This window comes from Danio rerio, chromosome 11 (genome assembly GCF_052040795.2).
Source record: "Danio rerio strain M-AB ecotype USA chromosome 11, GRCz13ab, whole genome shotgun sequence".
In the NCBI taxonomy this organism is placed as follows: domain Eukaryota; kingdom Metazoa; phylum Chordata; class Actinopteri; order Cypriniformes; family Danionidae; genus Danio; species Danio rerio.
In genome coordinates this window covers 22,272,474-22,287,625 of record NC_141031.1, presented here as the reverse complement: position 1 = coordinate 22,287,625, position 15,152 = coordinate 22,272,474, and the positions used below count along the sequence as shown (strand labels likewise).

Sequence of the window (15,152 nt, the reverse complement as noted above, 5' to 3'; positions counted from 1 at the left end):
GTCTTAAACATTAAACAGATATGTACATATGTAATAAAATTTTCCCAACTAGGCAGGTTGTATTTCTTTAATTTTAAACAATGGTGATATTGAACTGATTTCTTATCAAGGGTTTTTATGGATTGTTTGTATAAAGATTTAAGTGGCTTCAGAGTAGTGATGCTGGCTTGGGACCAAGTGGTTAAACAATAAGTGATGTGGGAAATGATCATGGAGTGATAACATCTGATCACGAATAAATCTAAAATTTGCTAAACTGAATCTGACCCGGTTACAAACCTGACTGAGATGAAATGATAGTTTTGAATCTATTAAAACTCTAAGGTACTTATACTCAGATACAACTTGTAATCTTTCCCCTGATACAAATACATCTGGTACTACACGTAGCCTACCATTGGAAAAAAAATATACACGGTTTTAGAGATGTTCAACTGTAAACAGCATTGATCTAACCAGGCTGAAAGATGTACCAGTGATTCTGTGAGTTTGTCTGCATCTTGAAACACACGACTACCATGAATAAATATAACAGTTACTATTCTACTGTTATATATAACTTTCATTCAGTAACATTGCATTGAGGCATTTCTAATGTTACAAAATGATTTTTCCGATGCCGCTGTTGTTAGTTTTCTGTTCATAAGAGAACCTTAATAATCTGTCATGGCATCTAAATTAGGATGCTCAAAATAACTGATTCACCTTTAACCAAAAGGGTGCGTTTTCACCCGAATAATGATATCAGTTAAATGATTGAAAATATTATTTTTATTTGTTTTAATTGGCTGCAAAAATGTGCAATTAATATTTGTTAACTCGCGAAATGGTAACATGTGCAACCACACGCACCTACAGACATATTTTGCCAAAGAAGCAATATGAAAGAAGAATATTGGTGGTAACAGTTTGACACAGTCGAGTTGATGTCAAACCAGAGCTAATGCTAATTGCCTCTGTCCTGGATCAGTGTTATAAACACTTGTTCATCTGCACAATTGGAGAGCGAAGATGCAAAATAAAACTTTCTGAAATGTGCGCTGCTTTGAAAACAAGCCAGCCACAAGTCATAGTGTCTGGATTGTCTCTCTATTAGAGCGTGCTCCGGTACAACCAACAAGCCAACCCTTTTTCCATTTGGAAAATTAGTTATTTATAGTTCTTATAAAATATAATTTTTTAAAATAGCCTACATAATCTACGAATCAAACAAATCCAAAGATGGTTTTGATTTTTGCATAATGATTACTCCGCACCTGAGGCTTTCATTATACAGCATATAGAACATGTATGCAAATTAATGCAACAGTAATCTATTACAAAAAGTCACCATATGAGCCTTGTCGTTGTCTTTCATCACACGCATCGCGCGCACATAAACAACAAGTGAGAGAGGAAATAAAAGCACACAAGCTCTAAGGAAAAACCAGACACTCAAGACATAATCTTTAAAATAAAGACATGTATTAAAAGTGTTGACAGAGGTTTATGATATGATATTTACAGTGGAGCATTAATTAAATGCGTATTTTCAGTGGAGCTGTCAATTTAAGGTTGCCTGCTATTTTTATTTAGTGGAAGATAAAACATTTTTTTTTTTTAAAATAAAAGCCTATGCCCGTTTTTTAAAAGGATTCAGTCAGTGTTTTCATTTTGTAATCTAAATTAGTAATCTAAATTTAGTAATTTAAAGGGGTAGTCCACTACGACATTATATTGTCATTGTATCGATCATATTTTAAACTTTAGTTGATGTGTAATGTAGCTGTGTGAACAAACAACTTTGCATTGATTCTCTTTTGGCAGCTTTTCCATGCGTTTTACATCTCAGATAATAAAGTTGCAAAGATATGTGGATGATTCATATTACTTACACCTGCATTCCAGATATATGAAAGACGTGTAACGCGTTCAGCTTAAAAAAATACAGGAGAGCTCACCTAACTCGTGTAGCAGCAGAAAAATAAATCAAGGCTCACACAGGTCGCATCCCATATCTTGTGCTTTATTTGAGATTTATGAAAAAATAACATGATTTCCTTCAAGTAAAACATGAGCACACATTGCTTTGCATCTTATAAACACAACCAAGCCTTAAAATTACATTCTGGACCACCCCTTTAAGTGAAAAACATGCGTGAAGATGCTCTGTTGATATGTTCTGTTTTTCATATGTTCACATATCAGTATTTTAAAATGTAATATTTATTGTGTCAGACACAAAATAGACATGTCAAATTTTTAAATGAAATAATAATTTGATTTTAATTTAACCAGTTAATGGTTTATATTCTGTTAACGAGTGGTGGTTGCCGGTTGGTAAAATCAACCAAAATAAGCATCCCTACTTCTAAATTATTTTTCATTACTTTGTTTCACAACAATGAATAACCAACTTGCTTTCCAGACCTTCCTCTCTCTGCTTTACAGAGGTGGAATGAGAAAAGCTGATCACAACACAAAAAAAACAAACTAAAATAACTTACAAATTTTAATGATAATAGTAGAAATCTTTTGTGATCTTTTTCTTTTTTTGTGCAGCAAATTAACATATTGTAATTATTTCTGAAAGATAATGTAATATTGAAGACTTGCAAAAATACTATATATATATATATATATATATATATATATATATATATATATATATATATATATATATATAATCACAAGAATAAATAACATTTTATATATATACAAAAAGAGAAGAGTGTTATTTTAAAAGGCAATAGTACTTCACAGTATTAATGTTTGTACTGTATTTTTGTGACCATAAATGCAATCTCATGAGAGACCTCTTTTACAGACACTTGTTTTGGTTTTTTAATACTAGCGGAGTCTAAGGGCAAATTCCAACCAGCATTTAATCAACCATGAAGGACCTTGTGTGAAGGAGATGTTACTTAAATAGTCAGTTTAAACCAAACTAAATGACTGATTCTCTTCACGGAGGGCCTTTTCACAGGGCCATTGGTCCTTTTAAGGAAGTAACCTAGCTGTTTATGATCATGCAATCCATGCGTATTTCACGTTTGTATGTTTAAGGCACTACACAAGTTCAAAAAAGTTTGAACTACAGACTCTATTAGACGTATTATTTTTTTTGGCTCCAACAATCTTAACAGTAACACAAAGCCCCCATGAATGTCTCACTGTCAGCATAGCCGGTAAAGCTGACACTCTGGCACTTCATATTGGATGATTCTGCCGTCCTGTTGTTCAGGGCTTTGATTTCCAGCATGTTGATGTTGAACCGAATAACCAGGGGAGATTTGGACTGGCCGTTAGGGTCAGTGAGGACATGAGGTCATTAGGTCTGGCCTACAGCTCTACAGATTCAAACAATGGCTTTTAATCATTTCACTATTTTGCTTCCAGGCCTGAAGATCCATGCTTACGATCAGTGATGGGCATTATTTTACTATTTTATTAATTATCATCATGTATAATTATTACGCAGCTCTTTGAAATTCTTGACTATGATTGGTCAGTCACAACATTACAATGTTATTCTCAGATAATAACCGATTAAATTAATATCACATACTCATATTTTGTGTCTAATCAGTTAGCTTTGTGGCAATTAGCTATGTTATAAGTGGAATAATGAACATACAATCAGTTGTTCTCACAGAATGAAGCCCTTCAGTCTTAGGCCCCGTTTACACTAATGCGTTTTAGTTTGAAAACGCATAAGTTTTGCTACGGTTACGCCATCCGTCCACACTACGCCGGAGTTCTTGAGCGCCGAAAACGGAGCGTTTCGAAAACGCTGGAGAGGCCGTTTTCATTCTAAAACGCTGCAGCTCCGTCTCAGGCCCCGTTTACACTAGTGCGTATTAGTTTTAAAACGGCGTTTTAGAATGAAAACGATCCGCGTCCACACTCGCGTTTTACCCAGCGTTTCTGAACTGCTCTCCGTCCACACCAAAACGCTGAAAACGCACATCACGTGACCACACACACACACTTTGGCAATCGCTGGAGCCCATCTACCCAGATGAGAGCTCTGCTAGTCGGACTTCTCATCAAGCATCTCCCGCTGGATCTAATCTCACTATATTTATTAAACGTGATATTTCATTCATCTTGTTGTCTTTATCTAACAACATATTCCCTGACTTTGGTCACTGGAATCTATTACTTGTTCTCAGGTAACGTGTTTTGGCTGAGCGCAAAGATAAGTTAATGATTAATGTAAGCACGTAGCCTACATTCTGTATATTGACTGATCGCTTGCCTTTATTTCCTATAATGTATAAACTTATTGTATGTTATACTTTTATAATGGCCATTATCGATTATTAAAACTGATATTCAGCAAAAGAGAGGGTGTGTTTCGTATTTTCACTGAAATTGAAAGGAGGCAGTTGTTATCGGCTCCGTTTTGTTATAAATATGCACACAGTGAAGATGACTCTCATGCAGCACGACGCCTCAACATTTCTGCTGTCTGTTTAGTTGTTAATATTAAAATAAAAATAGGCAGTTCCTTATATCAAGTTTACATTTTATTGTTGAGAAAGTGAAACAACGTAGCCAAGGTGATGTGAATGAAGTTATAAAGTACACTGTTCCCTTTGAAGATTTACCCGTGTCCTCGGTAAAGTCTGCTTTTCCATATCAAACTGAGAAGAAGAGATGCAGCCTTGATCAAACTTGCGAAGTCTGAACTTACACGGAGAAGATTCAGGACTGAACTGTGTGTTAGGCTACTTAATATTGAGGAAAAGCCCCAATCAGAGAGGCGAATGTCTGCAGCCCCGCCTCCGTTTTCAGATATCTCCGTCTTTCCCCATCCACACTGAGGCCCCGTTTACACTAATGCGTTTTAGTTTGAAAACGCATAAGTTTTGCTACGGTTACGCCATCCGTCCACACTACGCCGGAGTTCTTGAGCGCCGAAAACGGAGCGTTTCGAAAACGCTGGAGAGGCCGTTTTCATTCTAAAACGCTGCAGCTCCGTCTCAGTGTGGATGGGGAAACGTTACCTGAGAACAAGTAATAGATTCCAGTGACCAAAGTCAGGGAATATGTCGTTAGATAAAGACAACAAGATGAATGAAATATCACGTTTAATAAATATAGTGAGATTAGATCCAGCGGGAGATGCTTGATGAGAAGTCCGACTAGCAGAGCTCTCATCTGGGTAGATGGGCTCCAGCGATTGCCAAAGTGTGTGTGTGTGGTCACGTGATGTGCGTTTTCAGCGTTTTGGTGTGGACGGAGAGCAGTTCAGAAACGCTGGGTAAAACGCGAGTGTGGACGCGGATCGTTTTCATTCTAAAACGCCGTTTTAAAACTAATACGCACTAGTGTAAACGGGGCCTTATACACAGCAGACCTCCGCTTTGCATCATGCTGCTGGGAGGCCTGTCTTTATTCTGCAAGAACAGCAAGCTGTGTGTTCATTAACCATGATTTAAAGGGTTGTTCACACAAAAATTTTTAATCTGTTATTTATTACCAATACCCTTAGATCTGCATTCATCTTCAGAACAAACATTAATTTATTTTAGATTAAATCCAGGAGCTCTCTCATCCTCTAGACAGCAATGGTCTCAAGATGTTCAAAGATGTTCCGAAAAGGAGCCTAAAACATTGTCAAAACATTCTATGTGACCTCAAGCGTTCAACAGTAATCATAACAAATACAAATTCATCTTAATTTGTGTTCTGAAGATGAATGAAGGTCTTTTGAAGATTAAATAACATGAAGGTGAGAAACTAATAAGGGATTTTTTTATTTTTGGGTGAATTAACCCTTTAAATTTACAGAGAATTTCTATTTCTATTATATTTCCCCATTCATTTGACATTCTTTTATTCAAAAATTCACTTTTATAAGTTTGTGTATTCTCTGGAAATTCAGTACCATGAGGTTAAAAGGACCATTCTCTGACATTTGAACAACAGGAATATTATACAGTATTCGTTTCATTATTTAGCATGATGTGCCATCACAATGAAATATAAAGTCTTTTTCCAGACCCTTTGCTGTCTCAACTACACAGCGGTGGAATGAGCTTACAGCACAAGCCAGAGGTGTGGACTCGAGTCATGTGACTTGGGACTCGAGTCAGACTCGAGTCATGAATTTGATGACTTTAGACTCGACTTGACAAAATATAAAAAGACTTGCAACTCGACTTGGACTTGAACATAAATGACTCGGACTTTGACTAGGACTTGCCCCTATTGACTTGTAAAGACTTGCTGCTTCCCATGAAAAGCCCAAAGATAAAAAAGTATGTTGACATGGACCGCTCTCTCTCTCTCCCCGTTTATGTGTGCGTGTGTGTGTGACAGCATGCGCGCGTGTGTGTGTGACAGCATGCGCGCTTTCGGCATGACATCCAATCAAAGCACGGTAGATTGTTTTGATTCGACAGTATCCAACGTGACTACTATGAGGCGCCGGAGTGGACAAGCGAACGCAGAGAGAATTTGAATTTGAGATCGAGCCAATACTCGCGTGCCAATACTCTGTCTCTCTCTCTCTCTCACATACAACATACACCTCTCTCTCTCTCTCTCTCTCGCTCGTGCATTCAGTCTCTTTGCGTTCGCTTGACTTTTGTTTACGATGGCGTCTCATACCTTTAGTGCTTTTGCTCTCACGGGATCCTCCTTTTAAACTGACCCTTCGCTAAGCCACGCCCAAAAACCGCCACCCACCAATCGCGGCTTACCAATCGTGGCTACGGACAGGGGCTCTGTCAAGCTTTCGAGCGAGGGAAACAAGCCAAATCGTTGCGCAATTATTGGATTGTGCAAATCTGACACCCGCTATCCTAAAAGTTTGGACTGGGTGGTGGGATTTTTCCCTTTTCAAAACCTAAAGCCCAAGAGGAGAAATGCCAGCGTGGATCAAGCTGTGTGAGGGGCGGTAAAGGAGTTAACAGCTAAGTTGGTTTTGTTTTCGATATTCACATTCAGTGATAGGTGGCAATAACTCACACTCCTCTTATCCTAAACAGATCTAAACTGTGTTCTTATAAAGAAAAAAAAAAAAAGCAGGTTATGTTTACCAGCGGTCTTTTTCTTTTTTTCCACTCGATATTATGAGCACTGCTTAGTTTAAACCCTCGCCATTGTAACGCATATAAATACATACACTAATATTTGCTGGTAGGAAATATCTATTTGTTCACTTCTGTTATTTATACTTTGATTTGCATTTCAATTTTTTTTCTTCCACTTAACTGCAAATTTGAATAAAAACTGGATAAAGAGCACACAAACATGCTGACAGTAATAGGTACTGTACACTGTTATGGGTCAATGATGCTAATATTCGGCACAAATCTATCAGTTTCTTAGGTTATTAGATTATTTTATAATTTCACCTCTCCTGCTGTGCATGAACTATGCTGTTGAATGTTCAGCGTATGAGGTTGCTAGGCTAACCTTGCTTCAATTTTGATAAAATTATTCTCTAATCAGTTGCTATTATGTTGTGAATATACCCCTGTAATGTATACTGCAGTCCTCTTTTGTCTGGCTTTCTCAGATATCTCACCTGTTTGTCAAAAATGACTAATAAATCCTTGGGAATGTCTGACACCAGCGCATACACACTGTAATAGATGTGCCAGGCATGAAAGCTTGACAGGCGTAGCAACAGTAACTAAGGAGGGCGAGGCTTAGCGAAGGGTTATTCCAAGAATGTTGATATGGTTTCTTTCTTGCTTTACTATTTATTAACAATACACAAAAAACTAAAAGGTTAAGGTAAATTCTTTAATAAATTCTAGTGTTTTTGAGAATTATACTTGTTGTATACTTGTATTATACTTATTATAGTAGTATTAACAATAGTGAACAGATAAAATACAAAGTGTAGTTTTACTACAGTAAAGTGTAGTGATTTGTAGTATAAAATACCCTATATTGTAAAATAATACAGCACTGGGTAATTTGTTTATATTACACTTGTGTTACCATAGCAACTATAGTATTACCACAACTGATCAATTGAAGTTCTTTACTGTAGTAGGCTACTGTTCAAAACACAGTATATGCCAATATACGTGTTCAGGGGCCCTGTGGAACAGCTTTCCTCAAAATGAAGAGGATGACATGGAAAATGTCCTCCACAATCTCATCAGCAAAGTGGAAGCCAGCAGACACTAGTTTACTTTATTTTAGCTGCCATGATAAAATGAGATTGATAGTGAGATTTATTTGAAGAGTGAATAGTACAGTAGGCTATAATACCTTATCAAGTGTTTCCTTATTTTATCACAGTTACATTTCCGCTTGCATTAGTTTTTGCTTAAATGCTTTTAAAATAAAATGTATTCTTTACATCCAACATCTATTCCAGGGGTGCCTTATAGTGGTGTAAACCCCTTTACAAGGGGTGTTTCCCCTGTGTAAACTCTAGCCACCCCGATATGATTTTGCTGTTGACATTATTTATTTAAATCTACTTGCATAAATGCAATACAATGCAATATTTCAATAAATAAATAGCAGCCAATAAATTATTGTGGATTGATTGGTGCCACTGACGTAGCTGGCCTCTTCTGGCCCCCCCTAAGCAAATTTTCAGGGGGGCACCACTGGTCTATTCTCTGTCTTTAAGTGTTTGAAACTGAAAATATCTCATCATATAAAACAACCAAAAATGTTATGGTTTATTAGATTAAACATTTAATATGTAAGTCTATTTTAGTATTTTGGGTATTGTTATTAAACAGTGCAGCAATATGAATCATATCAAAAAGCATGAAAGGAAGAGGGAACACGACACAAATTGTGAGTCTGCATATAATCTCTGAGAGCGCTCAAGAAAATTTGTGTGTGAGCAGTGCATATTTGAGAGCGAGAGAAAATTTGCGCGTGAGCAGCGTATATTTGAGAAGCCGCAATCAGTTTTGTCCACAAACAGAGGAAATCACACGAGCATCACACAAGGTAGAGAGCAAAGCTCTTCAACGCTATGTGAAGAAAACAACGTTATTGTTTGTATGAAGTAGCCTACTTCATTAACAATATGTGCTACCATTTTACATTGCTGCTAGACGGATTTGCAACTCCATCTCTTTAGCACACACGAGATTCAATTGACAAAATTCTAATTTCACTCAATTTAACTTTGCAGCATATACAGGAGTTGGTCTACTGCTACCACATTGAGGTTATGTAATTTTGGTTAATCACAAGTTGATCACTGAAGACATAACATAGCACAACTAAACTTAATGAATTAGACAGCAGTAGACCTGCAATTTCTGTGTGATGTGAGGCAAAATGGAGTCTTTTTTTGGTGGAACTCGTTCTTGTGCATTATGCTGTGAAGACGAGACGCAGCACTGTTCAGTACTTTTTCAGAAAATTGCATTTGTATTTTTATATATCTGAGCAATGTTCTTTCATAAAAAAGGTTTGTTTAATTAATACAGATCTTACAACCATACCTAATCTGTATATATTTTATTTTTCTGTTAAAAAGACTCGAAAAGACTCGAAAATCAAACTGCAGGACTTTGGACTTGACTTGAGACTTGTTGCCTTTGACTCGGGACTTGACTCGGGACTTGCCTGTCTTGACTCGGGACTTGACTCGGGACTTGAGGGCAATGAATTGAGACTTACTTGTGACTTGCCAAACAATGACTTGGTCCCACCTCTGGCACAAGCAGTCACGCTGTTCTTACAGCATTGCATTGTACTTGGTATACAATTGAAACTTGATGTTATAGTATTGTACCGTATTATTGCTTGTATGTAGGGCTGTGCGATTTGGGAAAATATCTAATTGCGATTTTTATTTTTTATTATTATTATTATTTTAAAACAGAAATTGCAAATTGATTTGCGATTTAATTTTGTAGTCAAGCTCAAGTCAATCCGTGACAGCAATTCTGTGACAGCTCTTAATAATTACCTGTTTTTGTTCTGTCTGTGACTTTGAAACCAAAATATTCTCATATTACCAATTACTGTTTTTCTTTGATGTTAATTAGTCTATTAATGTTTCTGAAGCATCATCATCCCAATGGTCCGCACTATCCTGTTTGTTTTCTTTTTTTATATTATTGTGGGTGTTCAACATAGTTCAGTTGTGAAATACTTATTGGACAGAACGAAAGTGTGCTCACTCAATTGGCTAGTAAGATTGTCACACAAAGTCACGCTTCTGCTCTGGGTGGGGGGGAATTAAATAATACACATATGTTCCGTATCACAGATATCAGGTAACTAGGGTTGTAACGGTATGAATTTTTCACGGTATGATAATCGTCTAAAACAATACCACGGTTTGACGGTTTCGCGGTATACGGTATGTTACAAAATAATAGAACAGTGAAGCAAATTTGACTTTTTCCAAATAATATATTTTTAGTTACTATAAACAACACCACTTACAATGAACAAATAAAAATAAGAAAATAATAAATAATGTGTCAAAGTCCAAATAAAGTCCAAATAAACATGGTGCAAATCCTCAGTAAAAAATAGATATAAATATTTACTATACTATAAATAGTTACATAACGAAACTAGATTCAATATGGAACATCCCTAGGTTTTATGTGCCAGCAAGGATATGGTTGTCTATGGATATGGATATGGTTGTCTGCAATGCAGACAAACAGCTGCATCTTCATTTGCGTCTTTTGAATACAGCAAGAGCAGCAGTTCGTCTTTGCTGTGTCACTGTTTTGTCATGTTTCTGTGCTGCTGTGCATGCAAAAGTACTTAGTATGAGAATTATTTCATGCAAAACTTTTTTTTTGCGTTTTATTTAGCCGCGCATAAATGTACAGCCTATCTCTCATTCCGTGTTGTTCAAAAAGCTTGGTCCACAAACAAAAGTGAAACCTATGCTTATTGGTTGTGATATAGCGAGTTTGAACCAATCTGGGCATGGAGGAGGGACAATGCATCAATGTATCATGTCTGATTTGTCCGGAGACACAGTGACGAGCGTTTCTTTGTCAAATCAGCGTTGTCAAATGTTGATGACGTAACCGCACTGATTCCGGAGCCTCTGAAAGTCCGCAAATGTTATGTGATACAGTACTGGAAAGCTGAGATGCTCTTCTTTATGCCAATCTTTGAATTGTATGAATCGGATCAGCGGATCAAAAGTTATTAAACATTTAAGAGCAATACTTATTTTTAGCCGCGGACGGCTGTCTCGGTCTTTAAGGGTTAAAACCGTTGATATGCAATTGTTCATGGTATGATAATCGTGCACGTTCAAATCGTGGTAAACCGTCATACCGGTATATTGTTACAACCCTACAGGTAACTAATCGTAACACTTCTAATTGTGATTCGATTTCGATTAATTGTACAGCCCTAGTTGTATGATACATTACTGGCACTCAGTGATTTCTCTTTTTTTTGTATGTTGTTTGATAAAAGCATCTGTTCAAGTAATTTTCTCACTAATTCTTTTTTTCTCTCTCCATTTGGCCTTGCATCCACACAGCATTTTTAGGAAAGGAAAACTTATCTTTTTTAAAAGACTCTCTAAATAAGACAAACCCTGTTGCTTTGTGGATTGTGAATACTTGCTTTTCTTTAAAGGACGTGGAATGTTTTTTTTTTTTTTTTTTTGGCATATCTTCTAGTCTATATTTTCATTTGTATTTACAACTTTATGCTCATGTGTTACTCGCAGCAACAACTCCTCAAAGCCCAAAAAAAATTAAGTATTGATGCTTTTCCAAGACATATAATTGTTAAGTTCCAAAGTAAATACACGCCTTAATGCTTGCACAATATGAAAAGTATTTTAAAGTAGTTTATGTATTTATTTTGGAAACTATTGAAAATGATAGAGTTGGATGCAGAGAGTTTTTAGATGTATTTGGACTAGTGTGGACATAGTCCAAGTCAGGGATGTCAAACTCTATTCCTGGAGGGACGGAGCCCTGCACAGTTTAGTTCCAACTCTGCTCCAACACACTTACCTGTAGGTTTTAAACAAGCCTGAGGAACTCAATTAGTTTGATCGGGTGTGTTTAATTAGGGTTGGAAGTAAACTGTGCAGAGCTGCAGCCTTCCAGGAATTGAGTTTGACATCCCTGGTCTAAGTCAAAGTAATATAGACGTCATTGAGTAATTTTTGAACCCCGCCAAACCCCCTCCCCCTTAAGAAAATGTGATTTTTCTCACAAGTATTTTAAATTTAGTCATTTAGCAAAGGCTTCTCTCCAAAGTGAGGTCAATATCTTCCATATTTGATCAACAATGCGATCAGTATTTTCAATATGGTCAATATTGTTGTCAACATCACAGACCCCAAATGGTGTAGAACCTGAGAAGGCACAGATCAGTGTGCCAGCTTCACAAATAAAACAGTCTTGATGGGTTTTAGTTGGGAAAGGGGGGTCATGACAATTGTGAGCCATCTTTAGTCTCCTCTGACGTCTGTGTGATTTGTGTGTACACTCTGTGCTCGCAGACGATGCTGGTCCAAATGTGGTATCCCATCACCGTGGCAACAATCTCCAGGGAGTTCAAAAAGATTCTGGCCAAGCACCTGAAGGCCACGTCAGGGAACCTGGAGAGTCTGGACCTCAAACTGCACGATTTCGGCTACAGAGGAGTGTCTTCACAGGAGGTACAGTGGACATAGATCAATAAATTCACTTCCTGTTCAGGACAGTGGTGTTTGTTGTTAGCTATATACATAATAAAATAATTTTTACTAACAGTAATCTGATTGTAAAGCCAAAGTCATACTAAATGAATTATGCTGAATTGTATTAGCATTAATACTGTAGATATGAACTAGTGTCTACACTTTGTTCGAAACTAAGGTGGGCAGTATGAAGGTAATTTTATTAATATTATTGTTTTTTATGTATGTAATTTATTTTATTTATCTTATAGTATGGAGAGCTCTGCTGTGACGTGCATTTCCCTTTGGGATTAATAAAGTCTAAACAAACAAACAAGTACAAAATGAAATAAAGTTAATACAAAAATAAACATTGGATGCAAAAAATACGGATAATTAGTTAAATCTATTATTAACAAAAATAAAAAATAAAAAAACTAACAATAATAAATGGAGCAACTCCAATATTGTTCCTCCTACATCGATTACTTATAACACATTTATTAATCTTATTTAAAGTTCATTTCAATGTTAACTACAGTCCACATTAACTGGAAATTTGCACAGCTCAGCATAATTCAGGACAAGCCATCAAACTGACATGAGCATGTTTTGTTTAAGCCTGACGCCCCGATAGTAGTTATTGATGTGCAAATCTTTGTGCTTTTATTACTGTTTTTATCATGATGAGGGATTGATACTTACAAAAACACAATCTTTCATGCATTTTACGACCAAAAGAGACTCCATAGAAATCTAAAAAAAAATAAATAAATAAAACTTCTTGAAAACATGAAATTATTCTGTACTAAAGGTCAGGTTTATTGTATCCATTCACACTATGAATAAAACTCCTCCAAAGCTTTGAAATATCCTAAAAATATAATAATTAGTTCGAGTTATTATTAACAAGAAACTAGCTATTAATAATAGATGGAGCAAATCCAAGTGTGTTCCTGTAGTTTTTACTCATAAAGAATTAATTAATCTTATTTAAAATTAATTCCAATGTTAACTAGCTACAGTCCTTGTGAATTTAAAATTTGTATGGCTCAGCATATTTCAGGTCAAGCCTGAGCATAATTTCAGAGAAGGACTGCCAATCCAGAGATGCAGCAAATGGTCAGATTTTGATTTAATATTATCAGATAAAACTTTTATGAAGTGAATCAACTTATAATTATTGTTGCACAGATTAATTGATAGTAATGAAGTTTGCACTGTGCGTTTTTACATTTTCTTTTTTTTTTTTGGTGCATTAATTGTTGATAATAATATTCAGAAGGTCATGATTCGTACTCATTAAATAATTACTTTGTATAGCTTTATTTTACATTCTTAGGGGGTTTCAGATTAATTGTTACCCTTAAGACTACCATTAAGACTTGTGTGCTAGCAAAATGAACATTGTACATTTTGATTTCATTTGGACTTTAAAATTAGTGTCTGTTAATATTATTTATTAAAACGGAGTTAACATGAACTGGCAATGTACACTGATAGTTAATATGCTATTATAATATAATATTATAATAATATTATAAGTTAATGTAGTTCAATTACTGAAACTGGTTAAGGTTAAACTTTATATAAAGTGTCCATGTTAATGCACAACTTTATTTAACTTCTGAGTAACGTTACTTCATTACATGTACTTGTGGTTCAGGTTAGCATGCAGATTCAATTTAGGTTTAGTGTAAATAGGTATAATCAACTGTTATTACTATGAGAAAATTAAGGCCACTAAAAGGTATTAAAAAAAGTCTTAGTCGCGTGTTTTACGAGGCCTTAAATTTTGTTCAAGCGCTGTCCAAAGTGTTTGACTTCAAAAAAGCTTAAATATTTGTATTTTTCTCCTAATATTAACAACGGCATGATCGATCAACACGATTGGTTCGGGCCAGGGTATGTCTGGCCAAGCTTCTCCATCCAGTTAATGTCACGTAATTTGCAAAAAAAAAAATTATTTGTGGGAAGGTTATGTGATGCTCTCCACAATGTAGCGAAACCATCGAGCGAAAAAGACAAAGGTAAAATAGGCAAATACAAGTTTGCGTACTTCTGGCTGGAGAAAGTCGAGTTTAAACAGTGGCGGAAACGTGTCGCTGAAAACAACCACGTTTATAAACAACTGTTAATTAAGTTAAAGGTTTGATACTGATTAGATCTTGAAGTGGCGATGAGGTCTTAAAATATTCTGAGAAGATCTTTAAAAAGTCTTACAAAGGTATTAAAATTACCTTTAGGATTCCTGCATATACCCTGTAATAATAACATGAAACGCCAATAATGAAATCTTAAAATAAATTTTAACAAATATAATTACTAGTGATCCACCTAAATTAATTCCCTGGCATGAAACTGACAGTTGACAAATTAAATAGTTTTAACTTAAATGTAACAAAGCCCAAAGTTTCTTATAATTAATAATGCCAGGAGCAGTGCAAGTGTTTAATGAAGTTTGTTTATTCTGAAAATAGCATAGCCTAAAAGATTGATCTTGACAGTCAGGCGACGTAATACTTGTCTGGTAATATATTGTATGGGTTTATTTTTATAAGCATTA

The 15,152-nt window shown here is 35.8% G+C and overlaps 1 protein-coding gene and 1 long non-coding RNA gene across 2 annotated transcripts in view; one reads left to right on the top strand and one right to left on the bottom strand.

The window, feature by feature from the left end:
* The window catches only part of nampt2 (nicotinamide phosphoribosyltransferase 2), a 61,542-nt gene that overhangs the window by 15,050 nt on the left and 31,340 nt on the right, over positions 1-15,152 (top strand). Inside the window, 1 exon segment of the mRNA NM_212668.2 lies at positions 12,428-12,586. Within this exon segment, the coding sequence (NP_997833.2) occupies positions 12,428-12,586 (159 nt within the window).
* Positions 4,985-15,152, bottom strand: part of LOC147841770 (uncharacterized) — a 41,224-nt gene continuing 31,056 nt past the window's right edge. The window contains exon 3 of the long non-coding RNA XR_015502605.1: positions 4,985-5,328. This is a non-coding gene — a long non-coding RNA (uncharacterized LOC147841770). The remainder of the gene's footprint in view (positions 5,329-15,152) is intronic.